The sequence below is a fragment of the Protopterus annectens genome, chromosome 14.part0 (assembly GCF_019279795.1).
Source record: "Protopterus annectens isolate FY-2018-M chromosome 14.part0, PAN1.0, whole genome shotgun sequence".
Classification (NCBI taxonomy): Eukaryota; Metazoa; Chordata; order Ceratodontiformes; family Protopteridae; genus Protopterus; species Protopterus annectens.
The window spans coordinates 832,803,767-832,827,104 of NC_056748.1; the positions used below are offsets into that span (position 1 = coordinate 832,803,767).

General features: G+C 42.2%; 1 protein-coding gene across 8 annotated transcripts in view; it reads left to right on the forward strand.

Moving 5' to 3' along the window:
• Positions 1-23,338, forward strand: part of LOC122789279 (dynamin binding protein) — a 1,317,438-nt gene that overhangs the window by 1,246,311 nt on the left and 47,789 nt on the right. For all 8 annotated transcript variants that reach the window (XM_044056581.1, XM_044056587.1, XM_044056586.1 and 5 more), the window contains one exon: positions 9,876-10,074. In XM_044056581.1, coding sequence (XP_043912516.1) covers positions 9,876-10,074 — 199 coding nt within the window. The remainder of the gene's footprint in view (positions 1-9,875; positions 10,075-23,338) is intronic.

Below are 23,338 nucleotides of genomic sequence, written 5' to 3' on the forward strand. Positions count from 1 at the left end.
AGGAACTTTTGGGGCCTTTCCAATTGCTGCAGGTGTCTGGTCAGATACATTCCAAATGGGGCGTTATACTCAATCATTGGTCTGATGAGTGATGAGTACAGGGGAATGATGACCTCCCTTGACCTAGATGTGAATCCCTTCATGATCAGGTGGGCAATGCAGAAGGTCTTCCTAACTACTTTGGCAACGTGGGTGTCAAATGAGAGGTTACTGTCAACCTGGGTCCCCAGATCCCTGATGACCTCTTCTGTGCTTAGTGGATTGCCACCTATATGGTATCTGGGGGTAACCTTGTTTTTCCCCGAAGGGTATGACTATGCATTTTTTGCGTTTAACTTTAGGCCATGGCTTTGGCACCAGTTATCCGTTTCTATGAGACCCTTTTGAAGGATATCTGTGTCTGATGTGTTTTCAACTATGGCGCCCAGTTTGCAGTCATCTGCAAACTTTGTCAGCCGTAATCCTCCTGTGCTTGCCTGTACTTCTGAAAAGTAGATGCCGAACAAGAGTGGGCCCAGGACCGAGCCCTGTGGGACACCGCTTGTGACAGGCTTGGAATCAGACATGGCGCCAGCAACTCTGACCCTGTGGGTTCTGTCACTTAGCCAGTTTGCAACCCATCTTGTGACGTATGGGTTTACATTTAAGCTGGTGAGTTTTTCTATGATGTCCGAGTGGGATATTGTGTCGAATGCCTTTGCCAGGTCAAGGTAGGCTGTGTGGACTGCCTTGCCCTCATCAATGGCCTTGGTGACTGTTTCGAAAAAGTCAACCAAGTTTAAGAGGCATGATCTGCCCTTGACAAAGCCAAATTGGGTTTGATCCAATGTCTGCAGGTCCCCTATGTCTTTACTTATGAGTTCCATTATGATCCTCTCCATAGCTTTGCAGACCAGGCTTGTCAAGCTGATGGGACGGTAGTTTCCAGGGTCGGTGGAGGCACCGCCTTTATGTAGTGGGACCACAGTTGCCGTACGCCACTCCTTGGGTACGTATCCTGAGGTGAGGCTAAGATTAAACAGCTGCCCTAATTGTGGGTTTAATTCTTCAATGAGTTCGTGGAGCACACAACTGGGGACACCATCTGGTCCCATGGATGCTGTGTTTTTCGCCTTGGAGAGAGCTGTTCTCACCTGAGCATTTGAGATGTTTGGGAGGCTACAATCCTCTGGTATAGATATTTCTCCTTTTGGGAGGATTTGCACTGAACCTGTCAGCCAGTATGTTGGCAATGTCTGTAGGTTCAGTGATCTTTACATCATTTTGAACTAGTTCTGAGCATATCTGGGAGTTTCCTCCCAGGTTTCTAACATAACTAAAAAAGGCCTTGTGATTGTCTTTTGAGTCCTTGGCGATTTTTCTTTCAAAATTTGCCTTGGATGATTTTATGAGAGCTCTTAGTTTTTTACTTATAATGATCAAGGGTGTCTTCCCTTTTAGGGATTTTGCTCTATCTTGTAGTAGCTTTCTCCTTTTGTTGTAGAGCTTGTTTATGGCTGGGGTCCACCAGACTGGACGCTTGCCTTTGGCACAAAGAGTCTTTGTTTTGTTTGGGATTGCCTGATCCATGCAGTCCTGGAGCTGGTAGAAGGCATTTGTATGTGATTCAGCGGCTTTAGTGATGGTTTCCGCTGGTTCGGGGGCCTTGAAAGAGACCACACCAGTCCTAAGAAGTGTGAAGTCGGCTTTAGAGAAGTTCTTCACTGTGGTCTTTTTTATCTGGGGTGGGGGCGGGATGTGGACTTCCAGTGAGATTAGTTTATGATCTGACCTCACCAATGAGGGGTATACCTCCGGTGTTGAACATTGTGACCCCATGTTCATAATGATGAGATCTAGTATGTTTTCGCCTCTTGTGGGTATGGTGACTAGTTGTTCCATGGCATTTGAGTTTATGAACTCTAGGAACCTTTGGGCTAGAGTGTTGGGGCTTGAGTAGTGATCCCAGTCTATATTCGGATAGTTGAAATCACCTAGTATGATGGTGTTAGGGGTTACATTTATCCCCTCCAGAGTTTTCAGGAAAGCTGTGTGAGGTTCCTGAGTTTGAGAGGTTGGCCTGTAACATGCTACAAATTGCAGAGCAGTCTTGCCTACGGTTAATTGCACCTGGATGGTCTCTGATGCATCGTGCGTTGCCACCAACCTGGAGGTGAGGGTGTCTTTGATGAATATGGACACCCCTCCTCCTTTCTTGGTGTTGTTCAGATTTTGGGGCCGGAACGCATGATATGAGGTAAAACCTGATAGTGCCGGGGTGCTCTCAGAAGCCTTGAACCAGGTTTCAATCACAGCACAGACATCGATGTTCTCCATACTGAGAAGGGCTTCGAGTGCGTGCATCTTGAGGTTGAGACTTCTGGCATTGAGCAGCATTACCCTTCGTTTTTTTTCCTTTGTTTTGTTCTAGGGTGGTAGGTTTAGAATTTGATATATATATATATATATATATATATATATATATATATATATATGTTTTTTAGCATAGCTTTGTATCAGTAAATATGTTTTGTTCATATTTTATGTGATCATATTCACCTGGGCTGTGTCTGTAAATGGTCCATTGAGATCAATGTACTACCCCAGTAAATAAATTTATATAAAAAATAAATAAATGAACTACAAAACACTAAAGAAAATAGAATTTTGTTTTACCAAGAACTTGAACAGTGTATAGCTTTGTATGAAATGAGCAGTGGTAAATTTAGGCATAAAGCTCGCAAATCAAAATGAGTCTGTATTTTTAATTTTTGATAGATAGTGTCCCCAAATATGTGTTAATGTAAACTTCCTGGAATGCTTGAGATCAGAATTGACATAGTCTGAGGAACAGTCCGCTATATGGCAGCTTGGATTTAATATATAAAAGTATAAGGTATAGGACCATAGGAGTAGTTTTGGAAGGAGTAATAGTGGCCCAAATGTTTTATCTGTATGCTTTTTGCCCCCCTCCATCCCTGCTGGCTATCAATCCTTAGACTCAAGTCCATTAGTTCCTTTGTGGTGGAACACTGCACAGATTCAATAGGATGAGAGCTGTCTCAGAATGGGGGGACACCACTTAGGCAGCCATGATAGTTGCATCCTAGCTGGCATCCTTGCAGTGAGTTTCCTTTTTCTTTGCTATTAGCCTGACCCCTGCTATGTAAAAAGGACATGAAACCCGCATCACAGTGGGGCCACAGCCCCTTCCCCAGTACAATTATTCGCACCTGTGCACTTGCTCAGTGAAGACTACAGCCCATCAGAGGCTTGGTTCACCACACGCCCACCCCATGTTACTTTTCCAGTCCCTTCTTCAGAAGGACTACTACAACCAGTGACCGTCTTTGCACTCCCAGCTCTCATTGAATGAGCATGCCCATTACATGCCCATTCTCCTTCTAAGCTCGAGTGCCCAAGCCACTGAGCAAACTTGGGAAGCAGTTATGACTTTGACCATTTATGCCAGCAGAGGTAATAGTAGTCTGAGCTGGTGGTGGTCATACAGAAGAACCTAAAATGTCAGCAGGTAGGTTCTGAGGGTGGCCTAATGGTTAAGGTGTTTGCCTTACAAACACAAGGTGCAGGGTTTGAGTCTCACAAGGGATAATTGGCTAGGCTTAAAATGGCTCACAAGAGCAGTTAGCTTAGTACTAACCTATGAACCTATTGTGAGAAAGAGACTAAAGGTAGGCTTGAGGGTACTGGGATCCATAGAAGGAAGATATGAGCAGCAAAAGACAGACAATTGTTATCCCTGTGTGCAGAAAGCTAGAGATCTCTCTGGAGTACTTGATGCCATTTTTGTAGACTCCATTTTTCTGTAAGGATATAGATTGAATGACAGAAGTTTGGGCCAAGATTAATTAATGAAGTACAAGCATCAGAAGTCAGCTGAGATCAAAGAAGTTTAATCCACTTATGTGCATCTTGATATATGTGAAAATACAATGTACAAATATGAAAATAACAACTGAGACAATTCAAAAGCAGTGAAAGTAAACTTAGCTTTTTTCCCTTCAAAAGTAACGTTAGATGCATGCATGAACAGTCTCTTCAGGGATGTTTTAGTGTCAGTTTGTGAAAGAATTCTAAAATGTAAGGGGCAGACTTGGCTGCTTTGACATAAGGCTGCTTGAAAGAGTATTCAGTTCGTCTGTGGGTTGTAGGGCTTGTAAAGTAAATGGGCAGAATGCCTGGCTGGAGGGGGCAGCCATCTAAGTCTGTTTCTTACAGTGGATCAAGCTTGTATTCTTAGCATACTTCTTTGGGCAGGAGTTGCTGCTATTAGTGAAACTAAGGCATATGTACAAAAAAAAAAAAAAAGCCAGGCAGTTGGTAGGCTACAACACTACAAACTTTAATAAAAAAGAAAAAACACGGGATAAGCACTTTGGCACCTAAACAAGTTGTTTCCTCAGATCCAATTAAAAACAATGATAAAAACACATTTAAATACTAATGCTTTAGACCACGTGTAGCTATGGGCAGAGTATGTGCAAATAGCTATGCTAATATTGTATTAGCCTACTGGGAATCACAGTCTGTTTTTAATGCAAGGAATAGATTTTCTGATAATATTTTGCATTCCATACATTTTGTGGATGATGTATTTTTGATTTGATCTAGTTCTAGTCAGACCCTTGGTGAGTTTGTTGAATACCTTGAGACTACTACTTTTCTCAGGTTTACTTATAAGTTTTCCAATGATGTTCTAGACTTCTTGGATATTTTTGTTTTAAAATCCCCAAATGGTACTGACACAACTCTTTATAGAAAACCATGTAGAAAGAGTAATTTGTTACATGCAAAGAGTATGTATCCTAGACATTTAAAACAAAATGTCTTGAAGGGCCAGTATTTTAGATCAGCACGCTTGCATACAAAAGACAGTGATATGTATGCTCACTTTGATGTTCTGACTACTGACTTTATTATAGGTTCATAGGTTCATAGATTCATACTAGGCTATCTGCCCTAGGGCATTTATAAGCCTAGCCAGAGTGTGTGTGGCTTTCGCCACCCCTTGGAATGAGAATACTGTGCCCATTTAGGGTTTAGTTTACTGTGCCTCTGTCTAGTAGTGACACAGAGATGACCCCCGGGGTAAACCTACGATCTCCCATCCACTCGTCAAGATTTCTCTTGAAGAGAGTCAGTGAGGGACTCTGCTTAACATGGACTGGGATTCTGTTCCAGAGTGTAGGGAGCCTCTGGGTTATGAATCTGCCCCTCCAGCACGTCCTATTTATTTCTGTGTTAAGGTTCAAATCTCTCGCTCTGGTGGATTTGGATTTTCTGAGGTGGAGCATGTCCATTAATTCCGGATTGGACATGGCCTTATACGTCAGGCATAGATCGCCTCTGAGTAGGCGGTATGCGACTGAATAGAGCTGGAGTTTCTTCAGCTAGGCAGCATATGACATATGTTTGAGACCCTTGATCCTCTTGGTGAGGTACTTTTGGGGTCTTTCTAGCTGCTGCAGGTGTCGGGTAAGGTACATCCCAAATGGGGCATTGTACTCAATTATGGGCCTGATAAGGGAAGAGTATAGGGGTACAATGACCTCTCTTGATCTACATGTAAATGCTTTCATGATAAGGTGGGTAATATAGAAGGTCTTCCTAACCACCTTGGCAATGTGAGTGTCAAATGAGAGGTTACTGTCAACTTGGGTCCCTAGGTCCCTGATTACTTATTCCATACTTAATGGATTACCACCTATGTGGTAATCTGTGGGTACTTTGTTTTTCCCAAAGGGTATGACTATACATTTTTTGGAGTTCAGTTTAAGGCCATGTCTCTGGCGCCAATTATCCGTTTCTATGAGGCCTTTCTGAAGGATGCTTGTGTCCGCAGGAGTATCAGTTATGGCACCCAATTTGCAGTCATCTGCGAACTTTGTCAGCCACAATCCTCCTATGTTTGCTTGCACCTCGGAAAAATAAATGCCGAACAAAAGGGGTTCCAGGACCAAGCCCTGTGGGACACCGCTTGTGACTGGCTTAGAGTCTGACATGGCTCCAGCAATTCTGACTTTGTGGGTTCTGTCCTTGAGCCAGTTTGCAACCCACCTTATGACATATGGGTTTACATTTAAGCTGGTGAGCTTGTCTATGATGCCCGAGTGGGGTATTGTGTCGAAGGCTTTTGCAAGATCAAGGTAGGCTGTGTGAACTGCCTTACACCCTCATCAATGGCCTTAGTGACTGTTTCAAAAAAGTCGACCAGGTTCAAAAGGCAGGATCTGCCCTTGACAAAGCTGAATTGGGTAGGATCCAGTGTAGGTCCCCAATGTCTTTGTTTATGAGTTCCATAATGATCCTCTCCATAGCTTTGCAGACCAGGCTCATCAAGCTTATGGGGCGGTAATTTCCAGGGTCTGTAGAAGCATCTCCTTTGTGGAGTGGGACCACTGTTGCTGTACGCCATTCTTTGGGTACGTATCCTGTAGTAAGGCTAAGATTAAACAGCAGCCTTATGTGTGAGTTTAGTTCCTCTTGGAGTTCATGTAGCACGCAACCCGGGACACCGTCTGGTCCCATTGATGCTGTGTTTTTAGCTTTGGAGAGGGCGGCTCTCACCTGTGCATCTGAGATGTCAGGGAGGCTACACTCTGCCAGGATTGATATTTCTCCTTTTGGGGGGGGAGGGGGGGGGACTTTGCACTGAACCTGTCTGCCAGTATGTTGGCAATGTCTGTAGGTTCAGTGTATTTTTTGTCATTTTGGACTAACTCTGAACATATCTGGGAGTTTCCACCCAGGTTTCTAACATAACAAAGAAGGCCTTGTGATTGTCTTTAGTGTCTTTTGCGATTTTTCTCTCAAAGTTTGCCTTGGATGATTTTATGAGTGATCGTAGTTTTTTGCTAGTACTGATCAGAGATGTCTTCCCTTTTGGGGATTTTGCTCTGTCATGTAGTAGCTTCCTCCTCCTGTTGTAAAGCTTGTTAATGGCTGGGGTCCACCAGACAGGACGCCTGCCTTTGGGAGAATGGGTCTTGGTTTTATTTGGGATTGCATGATCCATGCATTCTTGAAGGTGTCCGTAGAAAGCATTTATAAAGGATTTAGCGGTGTGGGCTGTGGTTTCCACTGGCCCAGGGGCCTTGAAGGATACCACTTCAGTCTTAAGAAGTGTGAAGTCAGCTTTTGAGAAATTCTTCACTGTGGTCTTTTGTGTTAGGGGTGGGGGCGGGATGTGGATTTCCAGTGAGATTAATTTATGGTCTGATCTCACCAATGAGGGATATACTTCCGGTGTGGAGCATTATGTCCCCATGTTTGTGATGATCAGGTCTAGTATATTATCTCCTCTTGTGGGAGTGGTGACTAGTTGTTCCATCGCATTTGAGTTTATGAATTCTAGGAACCTTTGGGCTAGGGTGTTGGGGCTCGAGTAATGCTCCCAGTCTGTTTGGGTAGTTGAAATCCCCCAATATGATGGTATTTGGAGAGACATTCATACTCTCCAGTGTCTTCAGGAAGGCTGAGTGGGGTTCCTGAGTTTGAGAGGGTGGTCTGTAGCATGCTACAAACTGCAGGGCAGTTTTGCCTACGGTTAGTTGCACATGGATGGTCTCCGATGCTTCGTGCGTTGCCACTAACCTGGAGGTGTGGGTATCTTTGATGAATATGGATACTCCCCCTCCTTTTGTGGTTCAGTCCAAGTTTTGAGGCTGAAAAGCATGATATGAGGTATAACCTGGTAGTGCTGGAGTGCTCTCAGGAGCCTTGAACCAGGTTTCAGTCACTGCACAGACATCGATGTTCTCCATACTGAGGAGGGCTTCGAGAGCATTTATCTTGAGGTTTAGACTCCTGGCGTTGAGCAGCATTACCCTTAGTTTTTTTCCACTTGTGTTTTCTAGGGAGGTGGGTTTGTCTTTTGAGCCTTGCCTAAAAAAGGCACTATGGGGGTGGCAAGAGCCTTGGCCAGTATCCGAAAGCCTAGGGGTGACAGGTGCAAGCCGTCCCTTGCGAAGCAGCGTGGCTTGTCAAGCATATCATCCTAAGCAGACAGACATTGAATCCCCTTAGAATGACACCAGTAATTGAGCCAATTGTTAAAGCTGATCATTTTGTCTTTGTACTGTGGCATCATTCTAGGTGAGGGTAAGATGCTGCTCAGGGTCAGTGTCATACCGGCCTGGGCTACATAATCAGAGAGCTCCTCTATGTCTCTTTTCATGTAGTCCAGGGAGAGAGGTTATAGATGTTCTGGTGTATTCAGGGCACAGAATGAAGCTGTAATGAAAAGAGCTACTAGAACGAGACCATTCTTTTCTGATGTTGTTCCCTCATCTGTGGCTTATGAGCAAGTGAACTATATAAGGATGTTCACTACATACTCTGACACCCAACAAATATGTAATATTATTAAAAAACATTGGAGAGTACTAATGTCTGATAGCAAATGTAAGCAACTGTTGGGTGATCAACCGCGTTTCACTTTTAGGAATGGAAAACTATTAAAAGAATGTTATACTACAAGTCAGTTTGTAACGATACTGATGCTTCTCAGGTTATGGGTTCTAGAAAGACTGGAACTTTTCCATGTAGAGGATGCAATGTATGCAAATATATGAAGTGTGACTATCAGTTTTTTCATCCTGATAATAGTAGTGTTTTTGAATTTAAGTTGTTTGCAGAATGTAGTACAGCTAATATAGTCTATTTAGCAGTATGTGATATTTGTCAATCGTTTTATGTTGGGAAGACCAATCGAAGCCTAAGAGATCAAATTAGAGAACATATATATAGTATCCAGAGAGGTGACAGCAAGAATGCTTTAGCTAAGGATATTTTTGAAGCTGGCTCAGAACATAGTTTTAAATTTATGGCATTAGAGCTTGATAGAATTGGTTTGAGAGGGAGTGCTATAAGACAACCACAGAATGCTTAGAGATTAAATGGATACTGATTTTGCAAGCAACGAAGGGTAAAGGTCTTGATGACTTTGTATCTTTAAAACCTGTGCTGCAGTCACGTGGCCTGCAACATTAGAATTTAAAAAACAAGTAATCTCCGTGGTATCCCCGAAGTCTCAAAACAACCCACTAAAGTGTAGTGGGTCTAAAAACAAAACAGTGCAAAAAACTTCTCTGTGTGGAAGATTTTCAGTTCATATATTTCTAGTTAATCACTGTATATTAATCAGATCAGACAATAGTAGTAGAAGTAGCGAACGTAAACTCGTCAAGTCAAAAAGTAATAATAGAAAATATATAATTCTACAGCATTACTAAGCATTCGAAAGTAATCCAAACAAGGCAGGCAGTCTGTTTCCAGTCAAAAATCCTTTATTAAGTAAATTATTACTTAATAAAGGACTTAATAAAGGATTTTCGACTGGAAACAGACTGCCTGCCTTGTTTGGATTACTTTCAAATACTTAGTAATGCTGTAGAATTATATATTTTCTGTTATTACTTTTTGACTTGAGTTTACGTTCGCTACTTCTACTACTATTGTCTGATCTGATTAATATACAGTGATTAACTAGAAATATATGGACTGAAAATCTTCCACACAGAGAAGTTTCTTGCACTGTTTTTTTTTTTTTTTTCAACATTAGAATTTAAATGTGTTTCTTTCATTGTTTTATTTGGCTCTGAGGAAGAACCTTGTTTAGGTGCGAAAGCGCTTATCCTGTGTTTTTTCTTTTCTTTTTTATTAAAGTTTGTAGTGTCGTAGCCTACCAACTGCCTGACTTTTTTTTTTTTTTTGTACATTTCACTTATTTTATTTTCTGGCTTTTTGCTCCATTAGTGTACTTGTTTAAACTTGGGCATATCCCTATGTGTGGAAATACACAGCATCATTCTTACACTTTGTGACTGAAGTTTGTCATTCCCAACCTGTATTAAAAGTGAATTCTCTCTTTGCAGCCTAACTACGTCCTGCAGACAGAGCAACACAAGGCCTCTCTCCTTACAAAATACCCACCAGAGAAACTGTACCAAGCTGACAGGAACTTTAACGCTGCTCAGGAGCTAGATGTATCTCTACTGGAAGGAGATCTTGTTGGGGTGATAAAACAGCAGGATCCAATGGGCAGTCAGAATCGCTGGCTAATAGACAATGGTGGTAAGCACTGGGGTGTATAGAACTACACTGATGAAGGTGCTAGCAATTAGAACTAGCACTGATTCTTAGCTGGTGGTTGTTAGATGCAGCTGAAAAATACTCAAGATTAGCACTTAGAATACAAGTACTTTGTATGCGTTATTTATTCTACAGACATAAACATTCCCCTGGCCAGGGGGAAATACCTACAGCAAACAGTATGACCTTACTTTTAAGGACCTGAGACTAGAGTGTCTGTATGAAGAAGGAAAGTGTACAATGGTATATATTCACGGACTAGCACTGTGCTCATCTGCCACTTTCTAAGTGTTGTTTCTTGCCTATATTTGTAGGAGGTGCCAGCCTAATCATTTCAGTCATCGGGTGAGCTAGAAAAGCTGGTAGAGTTGTACTTGATCAGTCTTTAGTTCTTTCCCTCCATGCAGCAGTAGTCTTAGACAAGGGGAAAAAAGAATAAGAAATATTTCCTACTGTATGAGTGCAAATTATATAATTTAATGGCTTACCTTTGAGTTTCTTATTTTATTTGTTGTTATACCTAGTAGCCTGCTCCTTTTCCATTATTTTCCTGGACATGCTGTACAAATCCCTCCTGGTCTGATATTGTCAGAACCACCACCAGTTCGTGCCCCATAACTTCAGCTCTTCAACTGAAGAGCAAAAAAAACGTCACTATATATGGTTGGTTTATTGCATTTACCCCACCAGAAAAAAAAAAAACTGATGTTTCTTCTACTGGCGCACCAATCAGGTGGCCAGATGACTCCCACCCTAGTCGTTCAGGTCTTGTTTCTGTGCTCTGCCCCCAACCCATCCTTCAACATATTTTATTTATTTATTTTTAAACCATAGCTGTTTGCTGCAGTTTATACCTGCCTGCACCGAGCTCTGCAGCACTCATGTTTTAGTTAAAACTTTTCTTTTTTACTTTTAAACTGTAGCAAACTACAGTTTAGACCACACATTGAGAGCTACAGCTCTCAAGGCCTGCAAATGCATTACCAGTTTTTAAAAGAGTCTACTAGATCTGCTAGCTAAAGTGGTTTTATCTGGAGTAATCATTTGTACTCTTTTTTTTTTTCTTAGTTCTGTCAACCTGTGGGTCACAGGTAGGATACCAGACCTGACTTGAGCTTTCTGGATTACCTCTACGTTCAGTGTATTGGGTGTTGCTCAGTGGTGCTATTACTGTTTAAAAATTCTTGCCTTTGGTTCCCCCATGAGCACACACAAAATACTACAGAGGTTTTAGCTGTATTTCAGATTAATTACAATTGGAATGTAACAACTCTTCCCATTTCAGTGACAGCAGTTGATGGAAGTCAAAAACTGACATCCTGCCTAATTCATTAGGGCAAATAATTCCAGGTCTGCTTGTTTTTGTACCCTTTTGTTAACTGAATGTTTAAACTCACTTATGTAAACCTTTTTTTACAGGTAGTACTTGAACCGCAATGGCAAAAAAATGTATGCATGGATGATTTAGTGTCTGATGGAAACTCATGTAAATGCTTAGTGAGTTTCTGCAAACTCCACATAGAAAGTAACCAGAAGACAGAACTAAACCTCAGACCCCAAGACTGTGAGGCAGAAATATGAAACATTATTCCATTGAGCCACCTTAAAAACATTATGAAGATGTTCAAGTGAACAATGTAAAGCCACGGGTTTGCTGCTACCAAACTGGTTTAAAACCTATGGTGGGGGAGGGGGAGTAGAGAGCCCTGACTGTGCATAAGCATTGTTTGACTTTCACCTGTGGTGGTTGCTGGTTTTGGTGCTTTAAGGGGTTGGCAGCCTTCAAACTGGGCCTGTCTGGTTTGTTGTAGGTTGTGCCATGACTTGTAAGGCTTATAACTAGTGCCTTGATTCACACAAAAATAACTGTAGGTACATCAGCATTTAGGCTGTTTGGGTTGAAGGGTCTGTTGTTGTCACCAAGTGCTCACGTTGTTTCAGCCTGTGTCACAGTCTATTTTTAACTACAGTTTGCTTTTCTAGTGAGATTGATAGATTGGTATTGTTTTTCCCTTACAGCATTTCCCTCTCTTGGATTTAGAATACTACTTAGAGCCCACTGCATTTTCTATAGATATTGAGTACAGTACTGAAGTGGATCGGACTTCATTAAGGACATTTTTTCAGTGCATTTCTGACAAAGGAATAGGCTATCCATTCAATAGATTTGAAACAGCATTGCAGGGCTGTACAGCTGTACATTTCTTGCGAATTTAGCACAAATAGTCCTGGTTTTAAAAAAAAAAAATCAACAATTCAGTGGGGGGTTTATTATTGGCTTAATACTTCACCCTATAACAAAATGTCGCTTGCCTACCTAATAGTGAGGTTGGACCTCTGGCCATTATTTCCAAGATAGATTTGAGTTTCCTTCTCTTTCTTAATGTCACCTTTACCACTTGAGACTGTTAAACTGTTTTTCTTTTATCATTTTTTTTCTGGAAAAGCTCACTTTTGCCTCTGCAATTGAGGATTCCCATCCATTGCCCCCCCCCCCCCCAAAAAAAAGTTTTTTTTTTAATTTTAAATTTACAAGAGTCCAAGCTGCTTTGCCTGCCTAGCAGCTGCTCCACCCCAGTTATTCTGCTATTCACATACTTTTCAATCCTCAAATACATCTACACAATATCACCTATTAACAGTCCTTGTCTGCAGAATATGAAATTATACATTTTCATTTATTTATTTACATTTTGTTGACTGGGTTAGTCCCACTATGCCAGTGGCTTCTTTTCAGGGGATACCCAAGGTGATAAAAATGCTTACCTCCTAATTATGTTAACATTCGCCTTTCTAATAGACCTAATTGGCTTTTCATATCACCTGGGCTATTAAGCTAGTGTCTTCACTGTAAGCTGTGGGACCACAAAAAAGCAAGTACAGATAACCTACACTATTCTGAAAAGGGTATGTTTGAACTCTGTTGTACCCTATACCCTTCATTCAGTTTAGGAACAGAGGTACGCAGTCCAGAAACAGACACTGCAGGGTATGGGTTATTATCCTTTAAAATACATAGACAGCTTGCTAGCTGTTGTCATCATCATCTAGTAAGAGAGTACCATAACCTTGATATTGATGGCATTTATCCATCTTCACCAAATGGTCTGTTTTGGACTAACTGACCCCCCCCCCCTCATGGCTGTGACTCTTAAAATCAGGACTGCTATATTCCATGGAAAGGTTAACCTATACAAACTGCATGTTTTGACTCCGACACTAATACAAGACATTGGTAACCTCCAAGCTTTGGACCCCACCCAGTTCGGGTTTGTGAAAGGCAGAGCATGCCTCTTGAACCTGATAGACTTCTTTGAGGCAGTCGCCAAAGCTGTAGACGAGGGTAAGGTGGTTCACACAGCCTATCTTGACCTCGCCAAGGCTTTCAACACAATCCACCATTCTGGAATTATAGATAAACTCACTAAACTAGGTATAAATCCTTGCGTCACAAGATGGGTTGCCATCTGGCTCACTGACAGAACCCACACTGTAAAAGCTGCAGACTCCAAACCTGACTTCAAACCAGTGACAAATGGAGTACCACAGGGTTCAGTCCTGGGACCTCTCCTGTTTGGTATCTACTTCTCTGAAGTACAGTCTAACACAGAAGGCCTTTGGCTAATGAAGTTTGTAGATGACTGCAAAATAGGAGCCATAGTAGAGTCCCCAAATGATGTGGACATCCTACAGAAGGGCCTCACTGAGACAGATGCCTGGTGTCAGAGCCATGGCCTCAAGCTCAATGCCAAAAAGTGCATTGTCATCCCCTTTGGTAAAAACTCTGTACCCAAGAACTACTACATAGGCAGCAGTCTACTTAACACCGAATATGTGATGAGACCTTGGGACCCAGGTGGACAGTAGTCTCTCCTTTGATAATCACATTGCCACAGTAGTCAGGAAGTCCTTGTACGTGGCACACCTTATCACAAAAGGGCTCTCATCCAAGAAAAAAGAGGTAATTGTTCCCCTCTACTCGACACTCGTTAGACCCATTATGGAGTGCAGTGCCCCTTTTCGAATGTTCCTCACAAGACGTCTGCAGCAGCTGGAAAGACCACAGAAGTACCCCACAAAGAGGATTACTGACCTCAAACATATGCCCTACACTGACGGTCTCAAAAAACTCCAGCTTTACTCCGTAGCATATCGCCTACTCCGTGGTGATCTCTGCCTAACATATAAAGCTGTGTCAAACCCAGAGCTGTTGGACATGCTGCACCTAAAGAAATCCCAGTCCCTCCGAGTTACATGCCCTAGGGACCTAAACCTTGTCACCACAATAAACAGGGCATGCTGGAGGGATAGATTCCTGTCCCAGAGACTTCCCATACTCTGGAACAAGCCACCCATCTATGTCAAGCAAAGTTCCTCATTAGCACTCTTCAAGAAAAACCTTGATGAGTGGATGGGAAATAGGAAATACACCTTGGGGATCACTTCTGTGGCTCTGCTCGACAGGTGCACAGGAAAATAACTTTCTTGGGTGGTGTAAGCCAGGGAACCTTGTTGGCTAGGCTTACTTAGGCCCTTGGACCAATAGCCTAGTACCTACCTATGAACCTATGTAAATATACCAGGACATTCATCCTATAGCAGAAAATGGGTGCACTTGAGGGAAAAAATTTGCCTGTCATCACTTGGGTTCTGGAAAGGATGGATGCAGACCACAGTAAGTACTGGAATTAAGAAAGTACTTATTGCAGGTATTAGTACTGATGAGACTGTACTTAGCAACACTTCCTGTGCTTTCCTGCAGTCTGAACACCCATTTGTACTGGAGGACAAACTTAATTGAATCTCTAGAAACATGAAATGTAAAAAAAATTCATTTTAAATATATTCTCTGTCTGGCTTTATCACTGGTATCGCTTCTGACATGTGTACCACCTAAAAGTAACACATTTCTTTGAATTCTAGTAGTAGCATTTTTTTAAGGAGATTGAACAGCTACATGAAGTGTTAACAACAATGCTAAATTTCGTTGTCCTTGGCCTGAAGGATCGTTTTAATTCCAGAATCCACAGAACATTAGGTTTAGCTATGTGATGCATAAAGTGCTACTGCTGATTTTGGAAAGCATACATAATTGCACAATATCATGCAGACAATAGATGTAGTCTCTTTCCTTTTCAAGTCTGTCTTTCCAACACCCACATATTCAGACATGCACTGTGCAAGCTTAACATTTATTATAATTGCGTAACAGATAGTTTCTTCTGTAGTGTTATACATGCAACGTTTTCTGTTTTCTTTTTTTAATTATTGGTGTAGTGTCTTTTAACATACAGTATAACAATGTTAAAAAAGACTAACGTCATTTTCAGAGATTATTTTGATACTATGGCAAAGAAACATGTAGGACTGCACAGCCTGATTCTCTTATTAATGGATTGCACTGCTAGCCTCTGTGACTGACAAGGCCGAGAGTGCTTACACTCTTCTGGGCACCTAAAAAGTCTGTAAACAGTAACCTGACAGCTGGCATTATGTCAGTTATGCTCAGTGACCTGTCCTTTGTCTTTACTGGCTGAAAACAGTGCAGTGCTTTGTCACAGTAAGACCATTTGAATTTACAGTAAGAAACTGTTCCCTCTGCAGAGATTTGACCAGCAACTCATCCAAGCTGATCATTTGCCACTACAGACTGAGCATTTGCTGATATGGTAAAGGGCGTTTGTAAAGCTGGTACCCAGCAGTGGACAAGACTAGACATTGAAGTAGCAGTCCTACACAAGGGCTGAGGATGGACATCATATGTATAATTAACAACCAAATAATTACTGTAGTTGAAGAAGGTAAAGAAAATTTTGTTAACAAATTAGACACCAGTGAAAACTTTCAGTTTCTGGGAGGACATAAAAACACTGATGAATACCCACATGTAGAGGATTGCTGAATTTCCACCCCTGTTTGTCACATAGACACCTGACTTTCATATCCTAGACAAGATTACATTACCAGCTGATGGTTCTAGAAGTAAGGAATACTACTTTTTCTGTATCATCATTTCAGACCTACAAGATGTAATTCTATTCATTGTTGCAGTATTCTTTACATATGGAAAGTCCTCCTCCCAAGTGACCCAACATCTGTCCAGCACACAACAGTTTGTAGCTACTGCAAGGTATGTGGGACATCGCAGATATGTGCTGAAAACGTCAGCCATAAAAGGACATCTGCAGGTACGATCCTCAGAACTTTTCTGCTGCCATTCAGAACGCTTGACCCTTACGTCGGTCTGCTGCCTGATTACGTTGGTTGCTGCCAGCTTTCAGATAAGTGCCCCAATTGAGGATTTATTTCTTTGCTACTGCCATTTGTGTTTAGTTCATGTCATTCAGGAAGGCCAAGTGTAGGTGTGGAAGGCAGATTCCACATAAAGAAAGCCACGATCTTTGTCTTTTCTGCTTAGGCCCCAATCACAACCACCATTTTTGTTCCATTTATCAGACCTTTACCCATAAAACTTTACGTAGCCGACTTTCTGCTCTGAATCTGTATTTAGAGAATCAGCGACTTAAATGTCTGGCTAAGGATGTTATGGAAGGTTCTGGGAGTCCTTCAGCTGACCTGTTTTGAAGAGGAAGGTTAGCAAGCCTAGGCCTGGATTTTCTTCATATGCACTTCTTTCCACCAACATATCCCTTGAAATTGATGAAAAATCGGCATTACATTCTGTGGTTGGGTCCGGTACCTCATCGCAAGCCGGTACGGGATCTGACCTATGCACTTCCTCAGAGGCAGTGCAGATGTCCATTTCAGATGAACAAGGGGAACCATGGCTCATTGTGCTAGAGGGCCCTAGGGATGTACCTTCCACTCCAGTTAGGGAGCAGGTTCCAGGGTCCGTTGCAGACATTAGGCCGACGTCAGGTTCTTCCATTTCTCAAGTAGAAATGCATGTTAAGAAAAAAAACTCTCAAACCCCTTCCTGTCCTCACTCTGATTGGGATACTTTCAGTGGCTGATGAAGGTTTGTGTTCTTTTTTCACATCCTCCCCTGTTCAAAGAGTTAGGGAACAGGTATTTTATCTGATGAGGACTCCTTAGTATATTATACACAAATTACTTCCCTTATAGAATATGCCTCTCCAGAGGAAGAGTCCAATGGCAGGGGTGCCTCAGTAGAAGAAGTTTAATTTGGGGAGACAATTAATAAAATGGGACTGCTCACAGATGTCTGAAGAGTAAAGAAAAAGCATTACGTCCGCCTACAAATGGAAGTTGCTTCACCTTCCGCTCTATTTCCCATTTTGACAGCTTTTCTTGGACGCTTTCACTTTCTCTTCTAAAGCCCCTGACACTCAACCTCCTGCTCCAAAGTGGCCAGACAAGTTCTACAAGGTACCTGATGATTGCAAGTTCTTGTATAAGTGTCCTTCAGCTGATGCAGCAGTTGTTTCCATTGCTTCAGACAGGTCTTCTAGGTTGTCTCCTTCCTCTAAATTGCTTCTGTCTGACAAAGAGAGTAAAATTTTGGAAATACTTGGCAAGAAGTTTATACCTCTTCCAGATTAGCCGTCAGAGCTATGAATTACCAAACACGTATATCCAGGTATTCATTGGCCCTACTTTCAGGCTTCTCAGGCTGTTGCTCAGCTTCCAGATTCTGACATTGAGCCAGGTAATGTCTCTTTTTAGCAGCCTCTTCTCAAGTGGCTAGGTGCAGTTACAATACTATTGAGGCATCCTCCAGAGCAGCTACATCTGGTTCTGTACTTAAAAAGCACTCTTGGTTGAAGCTTCAACCATTGCCAGACAACATTAAGGCAAAATTGTTGGAAGCACCTCTTGATAAATCTGCTGGTTTTGGTTCTGCAACTGGAGACTTATTTAAGGCCTTGAAAGAGAAGGGAAGGGAAAGGAACTTCAAGATTTAAAGCACCTTTTTGTTTCTCCTGTTCCACAATTCCACATGAATTTTCCTACAAAAACATCCTTTGTTAGAAGACCAGCACATCCGCCGTCCTCCTCAGCTTCTTCTTCTAGACCTAAAAAGACAGCTAGGAGACCTCCATAGTCTGACTACTAGTTGTGCACCTTCCTTCCAGCAATCCTTTCCAGCCAGGCCAAGTACTCTGTGACTACCAGCCTCTTCCAAGTCATACCCCTCTATCTCTTTGTCTATGCCTCTCTTTTCTAGCTTGGGTAAGGATAAATCAGGATTCTTGGGTTCTTTCCATTATTCAACAGGGTTATCTCATGACTTGGAAAAATCTCCCCCCTTTTATGGATTCCTCAGCCCCCCCACAAACCAATTGAATTTGTTTCCAGAGGCTTTAAGAGTTACTTTCACAAGGCACAATTCAAATGATGCCAGTGGATCAGAGAGGCAGAGGTTTTTATTCAAGGATGTTTTTTGTCCCCAGAAAAGATGGTCCTTGGAGACCAATTCTGGATCTTTCCCACTTAAACACATTTCTAATGGTGCTATCCTTCTGTATGCTGTCTTTACAGACAGTTTATCCTGCTTTGTCTTCACTCTTACATGGCCTTTCTAGACTTCAAAGATGTTTATCTTGACATCCCCATCCATCCTCTTTACAGCCACATTTTTACATTTCTGTTTGGCTTCTTTGCACTTTCAGTTCTCTTCTTTGCCTTTTGGACTTTCAACTGCCCCAAGGATATTCACAAAGTGCTTTTCCCCTATGATTGCTTTTCTAAGGGTCAAGGGTATTCAGGTATATCCATACATGGACAATTTTATTTTTCTGTCTCCTTTATCAAAACAGCTGACTCAGAATCTGCAGTTTGCCATCCTTTTCCTACAAAGTGTAGGGTTCGCAAAAATTTCAGAAAGTCTTCCCTGTCCTCTTCTCAAGATCACATCTTTCTAGGCTGCAGGTTCAGAACAGACCTTATGATGGCTTTTCTTTCAACAGACAAGATTCAGTCCCTCACTTCCTTCTTCAAAATCCTTCTGCGTTTCTCCTCCATTACAACCAGGGAGTTTGAGACTTCTGTGTTTCATGGCATCCACAATACCGATGCTGCCTCTTGCAAAGCTCCACATGAGGAAATTTCAGTAGTACCCAAACATCAGTTTGGACACAGCATGCTCACCCTCTGGATTTTGTGATCCCTCTTCTCCCATGCCTCAAAACCGAGCTTCTTTGGTGGATTTAACAACTTGCTCTGAATTCAGAACTTCCTCTTCATCTGCCCCAGCCTACTTAGTAGTTGTTCATGGATGCCTCAGATGCAGGTTGAGGATGATATTTGCTTCAAAGATGGTACAGGGCCTTTGGTCTCTTTCTTAAAAGGAAGAGCATATCAACATCAAGGAAATGAGGGCTCTTATTCTAGCTCTGCAGGCCTTTCATACTCTCTTTCAACTAGGTCCTCTGAAAGTGTTTACAGGTAACACCACAGTTCTGTGGTATGTCAACAAGCAGGGGGACAAAGTCTTACCTTCTTTTCAGGTTAGCTATCATGGCATGGAATTTTCAGTTCAATACAAGGTGACTCTTCAGGTGGTGTATATACCATCCACTCAAAGTATTGTGGCAGACTCATTAAGCAGGTCCATGACCCATTCCCATGAATGGATGCTTCACATGGATGTGTTTCTGGACTTGTTCATATATATGGTCCCTTCTGATCATTCTACTTCCAAAGTATGGTCCCTGAAGTCCTACAGCTGGTGCCTGCTGGTTGCACATGGGACCAATGGTGCTATGCCCTGGTGTGGCTGGGCTTGACCCATCATATTACTAAGGCTTGCCATACCATGACTTTTCAGGGTGAGTCCATTGACATCAGACAGTTTGACATATGGTAGAATCTGGCCTTGCTGGTTTCCCTTGGGGAGCATTGCCAGATTACAGCAGTTAAGTATGGTGTAAGCTTCTCCCATTCCCACTCTACTTTCGTGTAGAAAAGGGATTATGAGAATGCTGAAGCTGTAATATCTTGACACCTGTTAGGACATTGTTACCAGTTTTCTCCATATTCCCATCATTTGACTTGTCTTTAGATAAGGCCTCACTGTCATTATTCACCCCTGTTTCCCTTCTCCTTGGAAACATTGTTTTAGTGTCTGGGGAGCATTGAGCACCTGGGGAAGGAAGAGGAGGCGCATTGGGAAACTGGATCATCCCAACCATGGTACCTTCTCTGCAATGTAATGTATTTGCAACAGGGAAATTTCAGAATATGATTCCTTAACTGCTCAAGAACGTAAATGGGATGCCCTTTACACGTTCATCTATGTACCTTAAGATCTTTTACTTGAGCTTTTATTCTTCAGCATAGACCCCGGAGACTGTAGCATCTTGCTATCTTACTTCCAGTTAAGGAGCTTAAAGTTCTGGATAGGGCAGGTAAGGGAGTTTTCTTATCTACAGGTTTGGGGCTTAAGTCCCTCAGCTCATTCTTTCACCTATTCATACATTGGTTCTTGGTGGATCAGGTGCTATATTGCTTTAGGCCCTGTCTGATTCATGGCTCCTGGAAGACCTAGCTAAGATCCTTAATACAGCCTCAACAGTGAGCTGTCACATGGCCTGCTGTAATTTTGATTGTGCTGACAGTGGCAAAGGCACCATTATGTGATACATACTTGTACAGGACGGCAAAACACAGGCTCCACTCCTTCAGGGGAAGAACTTAAGCCATCTTGAAAGTCCCAGTCCAACAGGATAATCTGTTTGGTCAGATCTTGCAGTGGCTTGTCAAGAATTTCCAGGAGAGGAAACGGGCTCTTACTCTGGAAAATAATGTTTATGACCTCCCCAAGCTCCTCAGTCTTCTTCATGGGCAGGTCAATCTCCAGGAAGAAAAGGAAGCTCCCTTGCTGACCAAACAGAGGTTACAACCATCAGACTCTGCCTCCCTTAGCTGTGCTGGCAAATCCTTCTAAGAGATTAACTTGCTGATGGGTCTTTGAGTTTGCTCAGGCAAAGAGGACTATCACCATGGCCCAGTATATTCTTAGTCATGTCACAGAAAGGTATGATATTGCCTTAGAGCTCTTGGATCCTCCACCAGAAAAATCTCTGCTGAAGGGTCAAGCCTTCAGGGCAGAGGTCTTGAGACAGGCTTAGACACCACTCCTCAAAAGGAGCCATTGAAGCTGCCCTTCTTGAGAGCAAAGACATGGGTTCTACTCTCAGTTGTTCATCCCAAAATGGACAGTAGACCTTTAACAAGTACATGTGATATGTGAAATTTCACATGGTGACTGTTCAAAGAGGACATGGATGGTGTTGCTAAATATGTTACATGGTGGGTGGCTTCTAACACATTGGTGTCAGTGTGCGCTGAGGAGGTACCTTTGTCTTATTAAGAGGATTGATAGTAGTTTTTGTAAAAATATTGCTGTGTGGTGTCTTCTCTGCTTCCGGAGTATTTACCATTATGTTAGCTAGTGTGACCGAAGCTTTGTTAGGAGAGAAAAGTTCATATATTCCATTAACTGCCTGATAGCTGCTGATGTTCCCTGCTTTGGGAGTCCTTGGCTTGGATAGTGCTGTAGCTACAGTCACTGTGGATCTCTGTAGACTTGGATACCATCATAGAAGATTCCTTTCACCGGAACAGAGCTAGGCACACCTGTTTGTCTGTTATTCCTGATCACAGAGAGGGACCAAGAAGTCTTGATTGGCAGCCTGGGTAAGGATACAGTGGTGGGCCAATATCTCCGATATTCTTTAATTTCCAAGTTTAACTGCTGACAGGATCATTCAGCTTCCTTTGCACATTTGAAAATGCAGGAGTTGATTCTAATGTTCTGAAGATAGATGTTTCACTGATAGGGAGTGGAGTCCATTTCACTTCTCCACAAGCTGTGGAAGATCCATCCTAGAGAAGGGTCTCCTTTATAAATAGAGTTCTGAGGGCATTGCTGATTGCTGGAAAGCTCTAGAGGGGAGCTGAGACAAAATCTTGGTCCTGGTTTGGTCTTGCAATCAGTCCTTTTAATGCTGTGTAGACAAGCAGGGCACATGTGTTCATACCTTCTGTGCAGAGAGGAATTGTATTCGTGACAATGAGCCTGATCAGAGGTAATATCCTTAGAGCCATTCACAACTGGGGGGAAGGCAAATTTGCTGGATTCCCTAAACTATCACTTCAGTCCTCCCCAAGACTTGAGGATGTGCCAATCTAGTTCGGAGAATTCAGGAAGTGGAACACCCAAAGGATCAAGCCAGTTACCTCAAGAGAGAGTGCAGTTCTCTCCCTTTTCTACTTTGTGTAGCACAACATGGGGTATTTGCCAATAGTCAAGTTCTCTGTCTCATTGCAGGGAAGAGTCCTTTACCTCTTCCAGCCATTCCATACATGCCTGATAGCCTTGGTCTTTCTTCTCTGAATTTTGCAGTTGTTATGGCCCTAGAGAGTCTGAGAAGGCCGTGGTTCAAGGTGTCACACGAAGAGCATCCTCCTGCTGCACTTCTGGACACAATTACAGCTTTAGATGCTTTTACCTTTCCTGGCTTTTAGATTCTTGGCATTAAAAAGAAGTCTTTCTATTCCAAACTAAGATGCCTCCACTCACTAGACATGACATCTGACTCCACTTCCGATTTGGCATTTGCTTACGGGGAAAGTCTGACTGGGTCATCAAGTACTCATTTTCAGCAGAGGCCCGGAGAAAGGACTCCAGATACATATGGTTAACAGAATAAAAAACTAAACAGACAAAGTCATAACATTCAGGTACAAATATGAAAACAAATTAGTTTGTCGGATTGAGAACTTAGACATAATAAAGTCATAACATTCAAGCACAAAATTTGAAAAACTGCACGTTAGTTTGTCAGAATAAAAACTCAACATACATAATAGTCATAGTATTCAAGCACAAATTATATGGAAAGCCTGACAATAGGAAGATGCAGCATTATTTATGTAGTAGATGACTATCACAAGGATTATTAATATTCTAGAGGTCATGAAATATGGAAACAGATTATATTGGTGAAGGTGTAGGATAGTACAAGTAGAGAAGGGTAGGGTGTGATAGAGGGCATAGTAGGAATAGATGTGGAAAAGGTATGAGTGTAGAGGAAGGGAGGGTAGGATAAGTTAGTAGCGGGACAGAGAGAGTAGAGGTAAAAAAAGGGTGTAAGAGTACTTCAGCCTGGACTCATACAGGAGTAAATCCAGGCTTTGTTGAGGTATTCTTTTATAGAGGTTTTGAAGGAGTGCAGGTTAGTAGTAGTTTTGATAGTTAAAGCAAGGGAGTTCCATAGTTTTGCCACAGAGCAGGAGTAAAGGCTTAGGCCTGGGTTTT